Raw genomic sequence first — 17,085 nt, forward strand, 5'->3', positions numbered from 1 at the left:
TTCTGCATGTGAATTCACAGCAATAAAATAAGAAAATGCAACTAACAGTTTGACAGCCATCTTACCAAGAGTCTATAGGAGGACCAGGATCGGTACTGCTGCCCCCTGCTGCTGAGGGTGTGGCAAGGCAGGCATGACCCTCCATCTCTAGTCTGCTATAGAGGTGCAGCAGCTCCGTTTGCAGGAGCTGCGTCGCTCTCCTCTGGGCCTGGTACCTGCTCTCTGACGCCTGCAGCTCGCCCCTGCACAGACCGATGGATATGTTCATATCACACACTTACAGAGACAAGCTGCTATGCTAACACACACATTTGTACAGAAAAACACAATCCAACTGCGTTGATGCAAATAAGTCTGAGGCCTTTTTTCCACCTCTAAACCCAGAGCGCACATACTTGGCCTGGCCCTTGACATCCTCCAGGAACTTCTTCTGCTCCACGATGAGGTGTTCCTTCTTGGTGAGCTGAGTCTCCAGCTCGCCCACTCTCTGCTGCGCTGCCTCCAGCTTCTGGCCCTGCTGCAGCAGGCTCTGCCTCAGCCGCTCAACCTCCTTCCCCCAGGACGTCTGCACCATCTGGGCCTCCTGCAGGGATAGCGAGATGGTGGTGGCGACAGGGGACTGTAAACTAGTTTGGTATCTATAAGTTGTTGGTCTTTTCCAAATACATACGTATGGGAACAGACCTCAGACAACTTTTACTACAATGGAACACAATATGGAAGAGAGTTATTCTCTCATGGTGGTTACAGAAAGAGAAATCCATAGCAACATTTCACTGATTCAGATTCGACACATGCTCTACTATCGAGTCGGTTATTCCCCCCGTCGGTGTCCCTTGGCCCCCCCTACCTTGGTGTTGTCTGATCCCGTGTGCTGCTGCTGCAGTACATCCAGCTTGTGGGCCTCCCCCAGGAGCAGCAGCTGCTTGTTCAGGAAACTCATCTGCTGCTGGGTGCTCTCACTGGTGCTCAGCTGAAGAACACACATAACCAATCAGAAGGGAGACAAACTCCACAAAGCCCTCTGTTTGGTTGAATTATGGAAACCAAAACACCAAGCTTCTTAGTCCTTTAATCGATGCACATAAAGACTGATACTTTACAGAGCAAGTAGAGCTTGGTGAAGTGCCTCACCTTGATGGTCATCTGGTTGAGAAGGTGCCCTGTGTGACACACCTTGTTGTTGGCTCTCTGTAGATCTGCCTCCAGGTCGTTCATCTTCTTCTGATACTCATTCAACAGACTCTGGAGAGGACATTCCAGAGCAGAGATAATTCAACACAGTTCATGGAAGACTTGATATACGGTATATCTGTGTATATCTGTATATTCTGTGTGTGTAAATGTGGTCATGCGTCTACCTGCAGTTCCTGGTTCTTGGTGTAGTAGTCGTCCCGGCCCTGTTGTAGCTGGCGGACCTGGCTGTGTAGTCTGGTGACCACGGTCTCTCGGTCGTCCCACAGCTGTCTGCAGCGCTGCTGCTCCACCTGCAGACTCTCCTTCAGAGTCACCACGTCCACACTCTGCAGGTTCAGCTGGTCCTTCTGCAGGCAGACACACGAAACAGGGAGCCAGGATGACACACCACTCACTGTTTCTGAAGTAATCTACAATGTCATAGGATTTAATAAAACAGTTTCTCTCCACCATATGCAACACAGAGGAAAACCTACAATACTCTACTGAACCCTCACATGCATGTGTGAGTGAACACAACCAAGTGAAATGGGTCAAGAGCAGGCGCCTGCTTCTTTCGGATTCTTTGAATGGTAACCGCTTTGGCAGTCAGGGAGGTTGGAATCTCCAAACAGATTTGCTCTGGTTCTGAGAAGCTACGGGACAAATCCAGGGAAGGGAGGAGCGTTGATTACCATGGCGTTGTTCTGCTCTTCCAGTGCAGTGGCGTTGATGACGCGGCGCAGTAGACGTCGGTTGCGGACGGCGTGCTGCTCCCTCTTGTAGCGCTCGTACAGCAGCTGGCTGTGCAGCAGGAGCAGCTGGCTACGCAACGTGTGCAGCTCCTCCAACGGAGCAGAGGCTGGGGCAGGGAGGACAGGCACACAGAGGGTTAATGACCAGGAAAATGGTGTGGTCATAGTCTATTATCCTGATTTATCTGTCTATTTACACGGAGTGTACCAAACATGACGAACACTTAATATTGAGTTGCTCGATTGTATTTCTGAACTTATTTCTGATTATTCCTACTCACAGTTCCATCTCTCCCTCTACTGCTATTATGGGCTAAAAGTATCTTGGACATTGATTATTCATCATCTTTTATTGAAGCTGTATGACTAGTGCACTCTATGTAGTCAAACTAACAGAGGAAAGAGGGAACTGAGTAGGTGTACATAAAATAAACTGCCAGATAACATTATGAGAATTTTACACCGAGGCCTCAGTCATTCCGGGAGCTCTTGGTGGAGTTGACTTCACAATCACTTATATATTACTTCTATAAGTTGTATAACCAGGGGGTCTTATTCAATTCCAATGTTTGGCAAGCGGAGAGGGAGTTTTGGCCCAGACAAGGCTGTTATACAGTGATCAGCAGCTGGAGATGGTTAAGACAGAGCCCCTTGTACCCATCCAGAGAGGATCGGATTCTCATATAGCATCTAGGATCATGTGAACTCTGCTTGTCTTTATTATTGCTATTTTACCTCCAAGGTACTTAATGAGTCCAGGTTTTTTCCAGGATCCAGGAAAAGGGGTTTAGCTGGATGCTGTGTTTTTGGAATATTTTATACAAAAATTCTCCATGACTGTCCAGCTTTTACTTTGGTGATTGTTAGTTCTCAAAGATGATAGAGAATATTTTTTCCCCCATATCGTTTCTACATACTTTATATCAGGTTTTAGTTGTTTAAATTTACTGAAAGCGTTTGCATCCCGAAAATGTATAATAATAAAATAAATGTTTCAGAAGCCCACCAAAGGATTTCAATGGCAGAAAAGTGTGAGCATATTGTCAAATGCCCTCTGTTTCTGCATGATGTAGGAAAACTACATTGTAGTCATTGTATGGTAGTCCAGTGTTCCTGCAGTGCTCTGGTGCTGGTTCTATACCTCCAAAATGTGTCCAGTCAGCTGACTTGCTTGGCAAGGGTAATCTGTAAGAGAAAAGAAAAAGGGCCAGCTCAACAGGGGCAGCATTGGGACAGTACATCAGACCCCATATAAAAAAGACCCGAATGGTAGATCCCAGCCTTCTCGACCCATCTGGGCTTGGACACACGTGTGTAGGGTCTCTGTCCCAGTGAATTACATCCCTCAAACAGGGCGTGGTCAGCCATTCATCTTTGGGGAAGATACTAAAGAGGTGGGGGGGGGGGGAACGTGCAAAGCCAGATAGTTCTGTACAGAACGCCAACTCTGCTGACACGGTCTCTGCTGTTGTATTATTGGTTTAGGAGTGAGGACTGTGTGTGTGTGGAGTGTGTCAGACAAAGCATGTAGTTCTCCACTGAGCATGTCCTGTGGGCTAGGGAAGTGGACTGAAAGAACCCAGCGAGGTTCACATCACATACACTCAGTCTTCCCCTTGCATCCAACACATACAGCACACAGAAACACATGTTCTTGGACTAGGTACTAAGACAACCCATTAATGGTTTTGATAGAGACTGATTGGCATAAAGTTGATCAGACAGTTGTGACCGGATAGATATTAAAAGCTGGGCCCCTCACCTCTTGAGCACCTTGTCGTGGGTGTCGCTGCCCTGCTGAACAAGGTGATCTAGCACCTCCAGGGGGGAAGCAGTCACCATCCCCTCGCCCTCCTCCTCCTCCCTGTCCTCCAGTCCCTCCTGCTGCTGGCACAACCTCTCCAGGGCAGCTCTGCCCCGGGCTTCCGACGTCCTCCTCCCAACAAAGAGGGATGCAGCCCGGGGCAGAGCCAGGTCAAACAGGGCCTCGTAGGGCAGGGAGGGGTTCTTCATTGGGCGGCTTGGCGAGAAAAGGCCACTGAACTTGGCCACCTCATCCTCCAGGGCAGAGAGGCTCTGGTGGAGAGGGTGTTGGATGGGGCTGAAAGGACACACTGGTTCAATAGACCAGGACTGGTCCAGGACAGAGCCCCTACTACTGTCCCCACCTCCACCAATAGCCCCCTGGGCATTCTCCAGTGCATTGTCCGAGGTCGACACAGCATTGTGGGGGTCCTGGGGCGACACGGGGCCGCCCAGTGGGGGGTTGGGCAGGGGCTTCTCCTGGGTACCTGTCAGGGTCTCGGTGGTGCGGTAGAACGGGGAGTCAAAGACCCTCAGGCCGGCCAAGTCCTGCATGTCCTCCGTGATTTTCAGGAGCTCCTCTGAGATGGCAGCTGGTGAGTTTTTGGAGAAGTAAAAACGGGAGACATGAGGCTTGTAGTGGAACATGCTTTTGAGTCATTGGTGACTATTTCTATGAAATGTACACACACACACAAAAGTATATGGACACAGCTTCAAATTAGTGGATTCAGCTAGTTCAGCCACACCCGTTACTGACAGGTGTATAAAATCGAGCACACAGGCACGCAATCTCCATAGACCAACAGTGGCAATAGAATGGCCTCACTGAAGAGCTTAGTCACTTTCAACATGACACAGTCATAGGATGCCACCTTTCCAACAGGTCAGTTCGTCAAATGTCTGCCCTGCTAGAGCTGCCCCGGTCAACTGTAAGTGCCGTTATTGTGAAGTGGAAACATCTAGAGGCAACAACGGCTCAGCCGCAAATTTGTTGGCCACACAAGCTCACAGAACGGGACCGCCGAGTGCTGAAGCGTGTAAAAATTGTCTGTCCTTGGTTGCAACACACACACACACACCGAGTTCTAAACGGTATCTGGAAGCAACGTCAGCACAAGAACTGTTCGTTGGGAGCTTCATGAAATGGGTTTCCATGGCCGAGCAGCTGCATACAAGCCTAAGATCACCATGTGCAATGCCAAGCGTCAGCTGGAGTGGTGTAAAGCTTGGACTCTGGAGCAGTGAAAACACGTTCTCTGGAGTGTTGAATAACTGTTCACCATCTGGCAGTCCAACAGACCAATCTGGGTTTGGCAGATGCCAGGAGAACGCTACCTTCCCCAATGCATAGTGCCAACTGTCAAGTTTGGTGGAGGAGGAATAATGGTCTGGGGCTGTTTTTCCAGGCCCCTTAGTTCCGGTAAAGAAAAATCTTAGCGCTACAGCACACAATGACATTCTAGAAGATTGGACTCTGGAGCAACTGGGTGACAAAAGTTTGGGGAAGGTTCTTTCCAGTTTCAGTATGACAATTCCCCTGTGCACGAAGCGAGTTCCAAACAGAAATGGTTTGTCGAGTTTGGTGTGGAAGAACTTGACTGGCCTGCACAGAGTCCTGACCTTGGCTGCTTCTACAGGGTGGCCCCATCGAACATGGGGCCACCCATGAATTGGAATGCTGCCTGCAAGCCAGGCCTAATATCAGTGCCCGACCTCATGACTGAATGGAAGCAAGTCCCCGCAGCAATGTCCCAACATCTAGTGGAAAGCCTTCCCATAAGAGTGGAGGCTGCTATAGCAGCAAAGGGGTGGGGGGGGGGGACGTCTCATTCCATGATTTTGGAATGAGATGGTCGACGAGCAGTGTCCACATACTTTTGGTCATGTAGTGTATATGGTTCACTCTCATTCAACTGAAATGTTATGTCAACCTCATTTAGACCAGCTCACTCCCATTCTCAATCCTTGTACTCACCCTCTTCCCTCTCCTTCTCGGTCCTCTGCTGAAGCTCCTGCTCCTTCATAAAGACTGACAGAGTCTTCGAAACGGTCTCACCACCACCATCTAGTATGCAAAAGACAGCATAAACATTGTTTTATGTAAAACAGAGAACATGGACTGACAATGTTTAAAAACCAAGGACTTTGCAAAAAGCATACAAATTGTAATATCCCTTTCCACATTTTTTTCATGACGACTGACCTCTGTTGATGACTTCTCCCCCCTTTTCAGGATCTCCGATTGGTTCCTGCCTCACCAGGCTGGGTTTGGCTGCTTCTACAGGGTGACCATCCTGAAAATGAACCATTGTGTTATTCAGAAGTTATTTAACAAGGAAATCCTCCCAAGTTAATCTACTTACTACACTACAAAAGGCCAGAATTCCCATTGTGGGAATTGATGTCATACTGTACCTTCTGTGGTGGACTGGTGGTGTTGGAGAGCAGGGGAGCAGGGATAGGGAAATCAGAGGGGGTGTGGGGCGGGGAGGAGGTGGCAGGAGTGCTGGAGGCAGGCGTGCCTTTGCCACCTGCTGACAGAACCCAGCAATTAGAAGAAAATACCAAGCAAAATGTCAGGTAGGATTAAACACTAGAACTGTTAAAGCAGTCATTTTCACTGCACATTAATATATATATATATTTTTTTAACACTGTCATTTTTTAAGTTCCCCTCCATCCTGGACTTTTCCTGAATAAGTCTACATACGGTCAGTGTTAGAATATTAATAAAGGTAGAACCAGTTTTAGGAGGGCATGCAATTTTTATTAAATGGTTTTTCCACGTTGACCCTCCCAAAAAAGTTACAAATAAAATAGGGCCTGCTCAGCTCCTTGTTCCAACAGTCGAAAGTGCCCAGCTGATAATCGGCCCGTTAACGACCTCGAAACTGAACAGAAACTATAACGAAAATAATTTCACATAACAGATGAAAAATATTAAGTAAAGTATGATGGGGGAGAATGGGTGAGTTGATGAGAGAGAGAAAGCGAACAATACCTAATTATGTAATCACCAATTGTGAATGAAGAACAGGGCGGGCCATTCTATTGTAAAAAACACTGAACAAAAATAAAAACGCAACATGTTACAATAAAGACTTTAACTGAGTTACAGTTCATATGAAAGGAAATCAGTCAATTGACAAATTCATTGGGCCCTAATCTATGGATTTCACATGAATAAGAAACAGATATGCATATGTTGTTTTTTTAAAGTAGGGGCGTAAATGAGAAAAACCAGTCAGTATCTGGTGTGACCACCATTTGCCTCATGCAGCGTGACACATCTCATTCGCATAGAGTTGATCAGGCGGTTGATTGTGGCCTGTGGAATGTTGTCCCACTCCTCTTCAAATGGCTGTGCGAAGTTGCTGTATATTGGCGGGAACAGGAACACGCTGTCGAACACGTCGATCCAGAGCATCCCAAACATGGTCAATGGGTGACATGTCTGGTGAGTATGCCAGGCCATGCAATAACATTTTCAGCTTCCATTATCATGCTGAAACATGTGATGGTGGCAGATGAATGACACAACAATGGGCCTCGGGATCTTATCATGTGCATTGATTTTTATGCATTTGTTGTCCATAGCTTATCCCTGCCCAGATCACAACCTCACCATGGGGCACTCTGTTCACAACGTTGACATCAGCAAACCGCTGGCCCACATGATGCCATTCACGCTGCCACAGTTGATAACCAGGATTCATCTGTGAAGCGCATACTTCACCCACGTGCCACCGGCGGTGAGCCTTAGCCCACTGAAGTTGGTTGTGATGCCGAACTGCAGTCAGGTAAAGACCCTGGTTAGGATGACGAGCACGCAGATGAGCTTCCCGGAGACGGTTTCTGACAGTTTGTACAGAAATTCTTTGATTGGGCAAACAGTTTCCTCAGCTGTCCGGGTGGCTGGTCTCAGACGATCCGCAGGTGAAGAAAGCCAGATGTGAAGGTCCAGGGCTGGCATGGTTATATGTGGTCTGCGCTTGTGAGGCCGGTTGGATATACTGCCAAATTCTCTAAAACAACATTGGGAGGCAGCTTATGGTAAAGAAATTAATATTCAATCCTTTGGACCGTGCATTTTGGTGTATTTCTAAAAAAAATAAGTGTTACCGTGTTCCAACACATATGCTTTCAAGTTGTAACAAAACGCAGTCCACAGAAATGTTTTATTGAACACCTGATTAAAACAGTTTACTTTTTACATAATCCTACTGTATTACTTGAAAAAAAAGAGGCCCAGCGGTTTTAGTGTTAATAACAAAAAAATCCCCCCCTATCAAATCTATTTAAAGCAAACATGTGGTAATATGCCCTTTTAGACTATTCCAGCTTTACATCGGTTTAATAGAGAAACTGGTTCCAAAACACATTTTTGAAGTGTAAAGAGACATTTCTGGTATCAAATCTGACATTCCCAAGCCACTTCGAGGTAGTGTGGGACACTTCTTCACCACATTACCCCCGCTGACTGGTACAGTGTAAAGGTAATTGCTTTCCAATGCCAGTCTATTTCTATGGTGCAGAAACGCATAGTGTGAAGGTGGCTAATTTAAGAGTACTGTCTAACAAAACAGAGGGTGTTATTTAATGGAAGCCTCTCCAACATAATCCAGGTAGAGTCTGGAATTCCCCAGGGCAGCCGTCTAGGCCCCTTACTTTTTTCAAACTTAACTAAATACATACCACTGGCATTGAGTAACTCCAGTGTGTCTACGTATGTAGATTAATAATAAATAATATATGCCATTTAGCAGACGCTTTTATCCAAAGCGACTTAGTTACTACACAGCGAGTGAAATCACTGGAACACTTAAGAGCTGCAGTTAGTTTTAGAATCAGTGGCAAGGAATAAGTTAAACCTAAATATTTAAAAAATAAAAGCATTGTATTTGGGACAAATCATTCACTAAAACACAACAATCTTGTAATATATCATTTGGAAATTGAACAAGATGAGGTGACTGAACCACTTGGAGTAACCCTGGATTGTGTACGGTCATGGTCAAAACATGTTAATACAACAGTACCTGAGATGGGGAGAAGTCTGTCCATATAAAGCCCTGCTCTGCCTTTTTAACGAGGCAGGACCAACAGGCTCTAGTCGTGTGGTCAGGTGCCACAAAGAGGGACCTCAGAAAATTACAATTGGCTCAGAACAGGGCAGCATGGCTGGCCCTTAAATGTACATGGAAAGCTAACAATAATATACATTTAAAATCTCTCATGGCTCAAAGTGGCAGAGACTTCATCACTACTTGTTTTTGTAAGAAGTGTTGACATGCTGAATGCACTGAGGTGTCTGTATAAACTACTAGCACACAGCCATGCATACCCCACAAGACATGCCACCAGAGGTCTCTTCATAAGTCCAGAACAGACTATGGGAGACACACAGTACTACATAGAGCCATGACTACATGGAACTCTATTCCACATCAGGCAACTGATGCAAGCAGTAGAATCAGATTTTTTTTTAAACATAAAAATATACCTTATGGAAAAGGATGTTGTATTGTAAATACACGGATGTTGTATTGTAAATATGTGATCGTGGAGTATTTTATTTGACCTTTAACTAGATAAGAACAAATTATTATTTTCAATGACGGCCTAGGAACAGTGGGTTAACTGCGTTGTTCAGGGGCAGAACGACAGATTTTTACCTCGTCAGCTCGGGGAGTCGATCTTGCAACCTTTCGGTTACTAGTCCAATGCTCTAACCACTAGGCTACCTGCCACCCTATAGTAGTGGCCTGAGGGAACACATTACATGTATTGGGTAAAGTGTTATGAAATGTCGTAATATTTTAAACTTTATAACTGCCTTAACGTTACAGGATCCCAGGAAGAGTAGGTGCTGCCATGGCAGGAACTAATGGGGATCCATAATAAACCCCAGGAAGAGTAGGTGCTGCCTTGGCAGGAACTAATGGGGATCCATAATAAACCCCAGGAAGAGTAGGTGCTGCCTTGGCAGGAACTAATGGGGATCCATAATAAACCCCAGGAAGAGTAGGTGCTGCCTTGGCAGGAACTAATGGGGATCCATAATAAACCCCAGGAAGAGTAGGTGCTGCCTTGGCAGGAACTAATGGGGATCCATAATAAACCCCAGGAAGAGTAGGTGCTGCCTTGGCAGGAACTAATGGAGATCCTTAATCAATACAAATAGTGTAAACAGAAAAGACAGATCGTACGTCATAGTATAAAGCTGTAAAGACGCATGTTGGGATAATTTTCCACAGCATATCATACAAATCAATATTGTTTATTCAATCTACATCAATCCCACACCACTTAATTCAGTCAAGGGAACCATTAGTTATCGATCTGATAAATGAGCAAAAAAATAAATACTGAGCCATTTTGTATGCAAAAAAAAGGGGGGGGGGAAATTATATTTTATGCCAACACAACTGCTCAGAGAAATATTTTGTAGTCAAACTTATTGGCACCCCTGTTTTCAACACACCCTGCGAGGGTAAAGACAGACTGTTTCTCAAATATTTTATGAGATTGGAGAACACATTGGGAGGGATATTAAACCATTGGCCCTGCAGGGGCCCTTGTTAAGCTCAACAGCATCATGAACTTTACCAAGTAGCCAAAAAGCTGGTTGCCTCTGCCAGGAGGATGACACATGGCCGCAAGTGAATCTTTCAACAAGACAATCATCCCAAGCACTAATCAAAACCCAAGTTTAGTCTCCAGACTTGAACCCCATTGTAAACCTGTGGTTTGAATTGAAGAGGGCAGTCCATAAGAACAGATGAAGGATATCAAGGATCTGGAAAGATTATGTATGGAGGAATGGTCTAAGATCCCTCCCAATGTGTACTCATATTTAATAAAACATTTATCGCAAGGGGAGGGTGTTAGGTTACTGAAAGCAGGAGAGGCAATAATTTCAAACCATATATTTTGTATTACGGTACTTGTTAAACAAAACAAAAAGTGCATACAAAATATCTCAGTATTTATATTATTTATTTTAGTATTTGTTGCTCCTCTTCATCAAGGGTACAAATAATAATGGACCTGACTATGTTGTAATAGTTGAATGATCCCTTGTCACCTGATGTGCTGTGGACACGGGGGCCTGGGAGGTGAGAGGCACTATGGGAGAGCTCTTGGTTGGGTGACATGCCCCTAGAGGAAGGGGGAGTGGCCATGCCACACTGGGAGGAAGGGCTCCAAAGTTCCTTCACCCCACAGGTGGAGTCAGGTTCACAGCTAGAGTTCTATAGGAAGACATTCACAATGTTACAGGTTAAGTGATAATTACACATAATTATACTGAAATGTTTGATAATGACAGATGTAGTATACAATTGTATCTGTAAATTAGGTTAGTGTTTTCCAGGATCTCAGTTTCCTACCGACGAATCCTCAGACAACACCAGAACCCCCTGCGTGGGTGGTTCACAAAGAGAGGGACAGACAGTGTCGCCAGGGCAACCAGCTCCTGTGACAGACCATAGTAGAGTGGCAGGGCGGGGGCATGTTTTCTGCTTTCTAAGGCCTGACACCACCGCCCGCGCCGATGATTCAAAGCCCCACCTACCCACCCACTCTGAAGCGCTCCCTCCCACCACTCCTCTCTGAAATAAAGGGGGGTGATTCATAGGCCCGGAGAGGGGGGTGCAGTGAGATTAGGGACAATTGACTAACCAGCATCTGACACAGCCAATATATCAAGTGTAAACAAACTCTGCAAACCAAGAAGTGAAATAGAGAAGAAGCAGCAGATAGCAGTGGCTACCCACTCAGGCTGACAGTCTCCAACAAATCCTGTTTCCATCTAGGGACTAATCTGGACACAATTACTATAGGTCAGTGCAGTGAAATGTTGTGCAACAGAAATGCTGTGTGACTGTGTTACCTGACTTCTGGAGGTCTGGGGGCTGCGATACAAGGACTGTGTCCCTGGGAGAGGGGCCAGGGACAGGGGAGGTGGCAGTGGCTGGCGGGGGGTAGAGAAAGGGGTTGAAGAGGAGCTTCCTGTGGGGAGGAGAGGAAAATAATCAAATCAGTCTGACTCACTGACTACCATATCCATGTGTTAAATCTTCCATTCATTCACCATTATTATTAACAACACCATCACCTCATGACAAGTCATAATTACAATCCAACTAATGCGTCTGGCAGCCAAACAGCATTAGACACATTTCAGATGATTAATAGTCTGAGCATTCACATGACTCAGAAAAACAGAACACATTTTAGACATGAACAATGAACAGTGAGAACACCAATCAAACTTATGACATTCCTATCCACCAATGGGAGGTGAGGGGGGGGGTGTGTTCTCACCATAGCTGTTGTGTAAGTCTGTGTAGGGGCTGGAGACGGACTCTTGTGGCCGAAGCTCCGGGTGGGGGTAGAAGTTTCCGGGCATGGTCGCATAGCCCTCCTCACACGACGCCTCCTTGGGGTCCAGAGACACTTTGGCACACTCTATAACGATGTCATGAATCTCAAACTTTTTCCACCTGCAGAGGTCCAGCATGGTCAATCACATTGAGGAAAACTATGTAATAATATTAACCTGTCTAATTTGTCAGCAGATAAGCTCTTTTTTTGGTTGACAGAATATGGTGCAAAAACAAGCGAGTAAAGCTGGAGAGCTGTGATTGACTGACCTGGTGGGATCAAGCTCATGGTCTTTAGTTCCAGTCACTAGTTCTGGATGTATACGGACATGTTCCAGCATTGGCTGCAAAAAAAATACATTAAAAAAATATTGGGGAAAGCACAAAGGATTAAATACATTTCTATGGGTAGAACATCTTCCTGAAGCCAAAATCAATAGAATAAAAATCTAAATTAAAGATTGCTCAAAATCTCAACTCTTTCACCTTCACCACTTCCTCAAAGGTGTCCACGTTCTCCTTCATGTTGTAGTGGGAGCGCAGGTAGGACACAAAGTTGCAGGGGTACATGCCGTAGAGACGGTGGAAGAGCGAGTAGATACTGGCGTGTAGGTGAATGAGGTACACCTCAGAGATGTGCCCTGGGGGAAGCAAGAGTAACATGATGTCAGGTCAGAGGCAGTGTGAACATAAACAGTCCATCTAAAACCATGCCTGGCTCTCAACCATTTCCAATATTTTTATTGTCTTCTATCTTAATAAAATAGCTCCTCTGAGTCTTTTCTCAGGGATTACCTGGGTTCTTCAGGTTCCAGGAAGCTAGGCGACCAAAGATGTCAAAGAACTCATACAGGTGTTGTTTGCCAGCGTGGGGGATCATGGGGAGCAGAGTGATCAACACCAGGACTCCAGTTATGAGGACCACCACGTCTAAATCCGTCTGTACACAACGTGAAGAAAAACATTCAACATTAGCATACATATGAAAGATGTCCAGGACACTCGATTTAATAAGCTTGTGCTACCAAGTATTTTATTTATTATTTTTTTTAAACAAAAGCCGTCTATATAGGAGACCTCTGTGGCCAATGGCCCATCTTTCCCTCTTACCTTGAGGCATTTAAGCAGTGAGAGAAGCAGCGGGTAGCGGGCGATCTTGTGGATCCAGGACGGCTGCTTGCGGACCACATGGCCTAGCAGGGTGAGGGTAGGCAGCCGGCAGGCCTGTTTGGTCATACACTCGTTCATCTTGTCCAGTAGGTGCTGTGGTGGGTAAATTAAAAACATTGAGCTATAAGACAATCATATGTATTCATTGTTTCACAATGCATGAGTTTAAGTTATTGAATTAACATCTGATGAAAAATGGGCTTACAGTCTCTTGCAATATAAGGTGATGGTGGGGTTCGGCAGATCTCACCTTATCATGTGGCTCTCTGACGGAGGAGAGAATATGAATGGCCTGGGCCGAATTAGTCTCCAGGAAGTAGTCCACCAGTCCATTCAGCAGCATGGCCCCTCGCTCTGCACAGAGAGGAGGGAATAATTAACATAGTCCCAACATCCACATTATGGTCCACAATATGGCTGCATAATTGAAATGACCAGAGCCCTCTAATACAATCAGAGTACAGGATAAAAGGTTGACTGACCAAGTCCAAAAACAACTTATTAAAAAGCCAAGTTCTCACCAGTGCTGAGATGCTCATTGATAAGGCCTTTAATCTCCTCCAGTTGGTGGATGTCAGAGGACTCCAGGAGAGGGAGGAGGTCCCCTACGTTGGGCTGCTCTCTCGCCATGGTGACAGTGGTGGAGGGGGAGGTGGTGGTAGGAGGGGGTGTCTCTCACAGTGTCCTGCCTGGAGGGCTCCCTGAGCCTCCGGCCAATACAGTCTCCAGGCACCACTACAGGACAGGGCAAGCAACAGGACAGGGTCAAACCTGACTCAACACAAGTCAGAGAACTTCAGTGATATGGAGGTTATTAGATACAACTTCACACTGCCGGGATTCTAGAAAAGCATCAATTGTATTAACATATGATTATGACCCTTGTAAAGCCTAATCTTTAAAAAAGTCACAGCGCACAGACAAAATTAAGGAAAATAGCAATGTTATTAATGACACTTATCCTACTGTAGCTAGATACATAATGGTATTATTAGGCTTGTTACAATGCATCTCCTAATTGCTAAGGGTATATACATAAAAGATAAGGCCACCGATAGGTACACAGTGTGCCGAGCACAATAGTTTCAAAGCAGTGAAACACTGACAAATTCTAATACATTTCTCAGACCCCACTTAGCCCAATGGAACAGACAAAAACACAATCTTAGTCATCTCTGTGCCCACAACTTAAACAACCATGCTTAATACAAGTCAGAGAAAATAATCTCCTCTCCAGCTAACAGCGGTTTGTCGTAATATTCTGAGCGTTCACAGAATCTCTCTCAGCCTCAGTGACTCAACCGTTCAAAGGAAAAGAGGCATCCAAATCTCCAGCTGACAAGTGGGAATAAATAATTATGACAGGCAGGTCAATATCACCCGGATGTCAATCACCCAATGTCCCTGGTGGGTAGGACCGGTGGGCCAGTAACCTAAAAGGTTGCTGGATCGAATCCCCGAGCTGACAAGGTACAAATCTGTCATTCTGCCCCTGAGCAAGGCAGTTAACCCACTGTTCCCCGGGCACTGAAGATGTGGATGTCGATTAAGGCAGCCACCGCACCTCTGATTCAGAGGGGTTGGGTTAAATGCGGAAGACACAATTCAGTTGTACCTTGAACCTAGTCCCATTCCAATGCCTAGCCTATTTCTGACACTCCATCTTGAAACTAGGCTACTCCGTTTTAATCTTTATGGTGTCAGTGTGTGGCCCTGCTGAGAAGAAAGGTTGACAGGCAGGCACAACTGTTAGCCTATAGACTACTCTATTACTGAGGCTCTCCCCCACTCGTCTCCCAATGTATCAATTAGCTCCTTGGTCTTAGCATTGGTCTAGGGTTTTAATATTTGTTTTACTTTACTAGGCAAGTCAATTAAGAACAAATTATTATTTATGTTGGCCTACACCGGCCAACGCAGGGCCAATTGTGCACCGCCCTATGGGACTCCCAATCAGAGCCGGTTGTGATAAAGCCTGGATTTGAACCAGGGTGTCTGTAGTGACGCCTCTAGCACGGAGATGCAATGCCTTAGACCGCTGCACCACTCGGGAGCCTAACGGGTGTGTTGAATTGAATTAGGGTGTTTTCAGTCAGTGGCACAACCAGGAACAACCCTCGGAGTGACCTCAAGCAGCAGCAGCTCTGGAGAACACAAAGAGCCTTTATGCAGCCCCATGCACTTCCATGTAAACACTGGAAATTACATTTGGCTGTGTGCTAGCCGTTAAGCGCCACCCTCATTCTCTCACAAATCATTTCACAAACAAAATCCATTTGAAGCCTTAGGATCTATGGACTCAACTGGACTAGGATTTTATAATAATTCTGTCATTGATCCCTAGTCCTAACCACAATCTGCAACAATGGACCTGATTTTTTAAAATGTCACCTTTATTTAACCAGGTAGGAGAGTTGAGAACAAGTTCTCATTTACAACTGCGACTTGGCCAAGATAAAGCAAAGCAGTGTGACAAAAACAACACCGAGTTACACATGGAATAAACAAACGTACAGTCAATAACACAATAGAAAAATCAATAATACAGTGTTTGCAAATTAAGTAAGGAGGTAAAGCAATAAATAGGCCATAGTGGCGAAGTAATTACAATTTACACTGGAGTAACATGTGCAGATGAGGATGTGCAAGTAGATATACTAGAGTGCAAAAGAGCAGAAAAACTAAAACAAATATGGGGATGAGGTAGGTAGTTGGTTGGATGGGCTATTTACAGATTGGCTGTGTATAGCTGCAGCGATTGGTAAGCTGCTCAGGTCACAGTGCTGGGTGGAATATGGGGCTTTGGTGACAAAATGGATGGCACTGTGATAGCCTATATCCAATTTGCTGAGTAGAGTGTTGGAGGCCATTTTGTAAATGACGTCGCCGAAGTCAAGGATCGGTAGGATAGTCAGTTTTACGAGGGTATGTTTGGCAGCATGAGTGAAGGAGGCTTTGTTGTGGAATAGGAAGACGATTCTGTTTAATTTTGGATAGGACATTCTTAATGAGAGTCTGGAAGGATAGTTTACAGTCTAGCCAGACACCTAGGTATTTGTAGTTGTCCACATATTCTAAGTCAGAACCATCCAGAGCAGTGATGCTAGTCGGGCGGGTGCAGGCAGTGATCGGTTGAAGAGGATGCATTTAATTTTAATAGCATTTAAGAGCAGTTGGAGGCCCTCGGAAGGAATGTTGAATGGCATTGTAGCTCGTTTGGAGGTTTGTTAACAGTGTCCAAAGAAGGGCCAGATGTATATAGACTAGAGGTCGACCGATTATGATTTTTCAACGCCGACACCGATTATTGGAGGACCAAAAAAGGCCGATACCGATTAATCGGCCAATGTTTTTTTATTTGTAATAATGACAATTACAACCATACTGAATGAACACTTATTTTAACTTAATATAATACATCAAGGACCAGGACAGCGGAGTCAATCACCACCTTCCGGAGACACCTGAAACCCCACCTCTTCAAGGAATACCTAGGATAGGGTAAGTAATCCTTCTCACCCCCCTAAAAGATTTAGATGCACTATTGTAAAGTGGCTGTTCCACTGGATGTCATAAGGTGTATGCACCAATTTGTAAGTCGCTCTGGATAAGAGCGTCTGCTAAATGACTTAAATGTAATGTAAATGTAATGTAAATATCAATAACATCAATTTAGCCTCAAAGAAATAATGAAACATGTTCAATTTGGTTTAAATAATGCAAAAATAAAGTGTTGGAGAAGAAAGTAAAAGTGCAATATGTGCTAGCCATTTCACATTGGCTTGAAGTCA

General features: G+C 45.2%; 1 protein-coding gene across 3 annotated transcripts in view; it reads right to left on the reverse strand.

Moving 5' to 3' along the window:
* LOC118385245 (hamartin-like) overlaps positions 1-17,085 on the reverse strand; it is a 39,384-nt gene that overhangs the window by 2,306 nt on the left and 19,993 nt on the right. For all 3 annotated transcript variants that reach the window (XM_035772224.2, XM_035772222.2, XM_035772223.2), the window contains 20 exons: positions 13,816-14,029; positions 13,545-13,648; positions 13,235-13,387; positions 12,920-13,064; positions 12,611-12,765; positions 12,395-12,468; positions 12,066-12,244; positions 11,632-11,750; positions 10,825-10,990; positions 6,153-6,268; positions 5,941-6,031; positions 5,713-5,802; positions 3,694-4,327; positions 3,073-3,116; positions 1,872-2,038; positions 1,362-1,544; positions 1,135-1,245; positions 851-973; positions 396-583; positions 66-242 (listed from right to left, as the gene is read on the reverse strand). In XM_035772224.2, the coding sequence (XP_035628117.1) occupies positions 66-242; positions 396-583; positions 851-973; positions 1,135-1,245; positions 1,362-1,544; positions 1,872-2,038; positions 3,073-3,116; positions 3,694-4,327; positions 5,713-5,802; positions 5,941-6,031; positions 6,153-6,268; positions 10,825-10,990; positions 11,632-11,750; positions 12,066-12,244; positions 12,395-12,468; positions 12,611-12,765; positions 12,920-13,064; positions 13,235-13,387; positions 13,545-13,648; positions 13,816-13,924 (3,128 nt within the window). In that variant the 5' untranslated portion in view covers positions 13,925-14,029. The remainder of the gene's footprint in view (positions 1-65; positions 243-395; positions 584-850; positions 974-1,134; positions 1,246-1,361; positions 1,545-1,871; positions 2,039-3,072; positions 3,117-3,693; positions 4,328-5,712; positions 5,803-5,940; positions 6,032-6,152; positions 6,269-10,824; positions 10,991-11,631; positions 11,751-12,065; positions 12,245-12,394; positions 12,469-12,610; positions 12,766-12,919; positions 13,065-13,234; positions 13,388-13,544; positions 13,649-13,815; positions 14,030-17,085) is intronic.

This window comes from Oncorhynchus keta, chromosome 6 (genome assembly GCF_023373465.1).
Source record: "Oncorhynchus keta strain PuntledgeMale-10-30-2019 chromosome 6, Oket_V2, whole genome shotgun sequence".
NCBI lineage: Eukaryota > Metazoa > Chordata > Actinopteri > Salmoniformes > Salmonidae > Oncorhynchus > Oncorhynchus keta.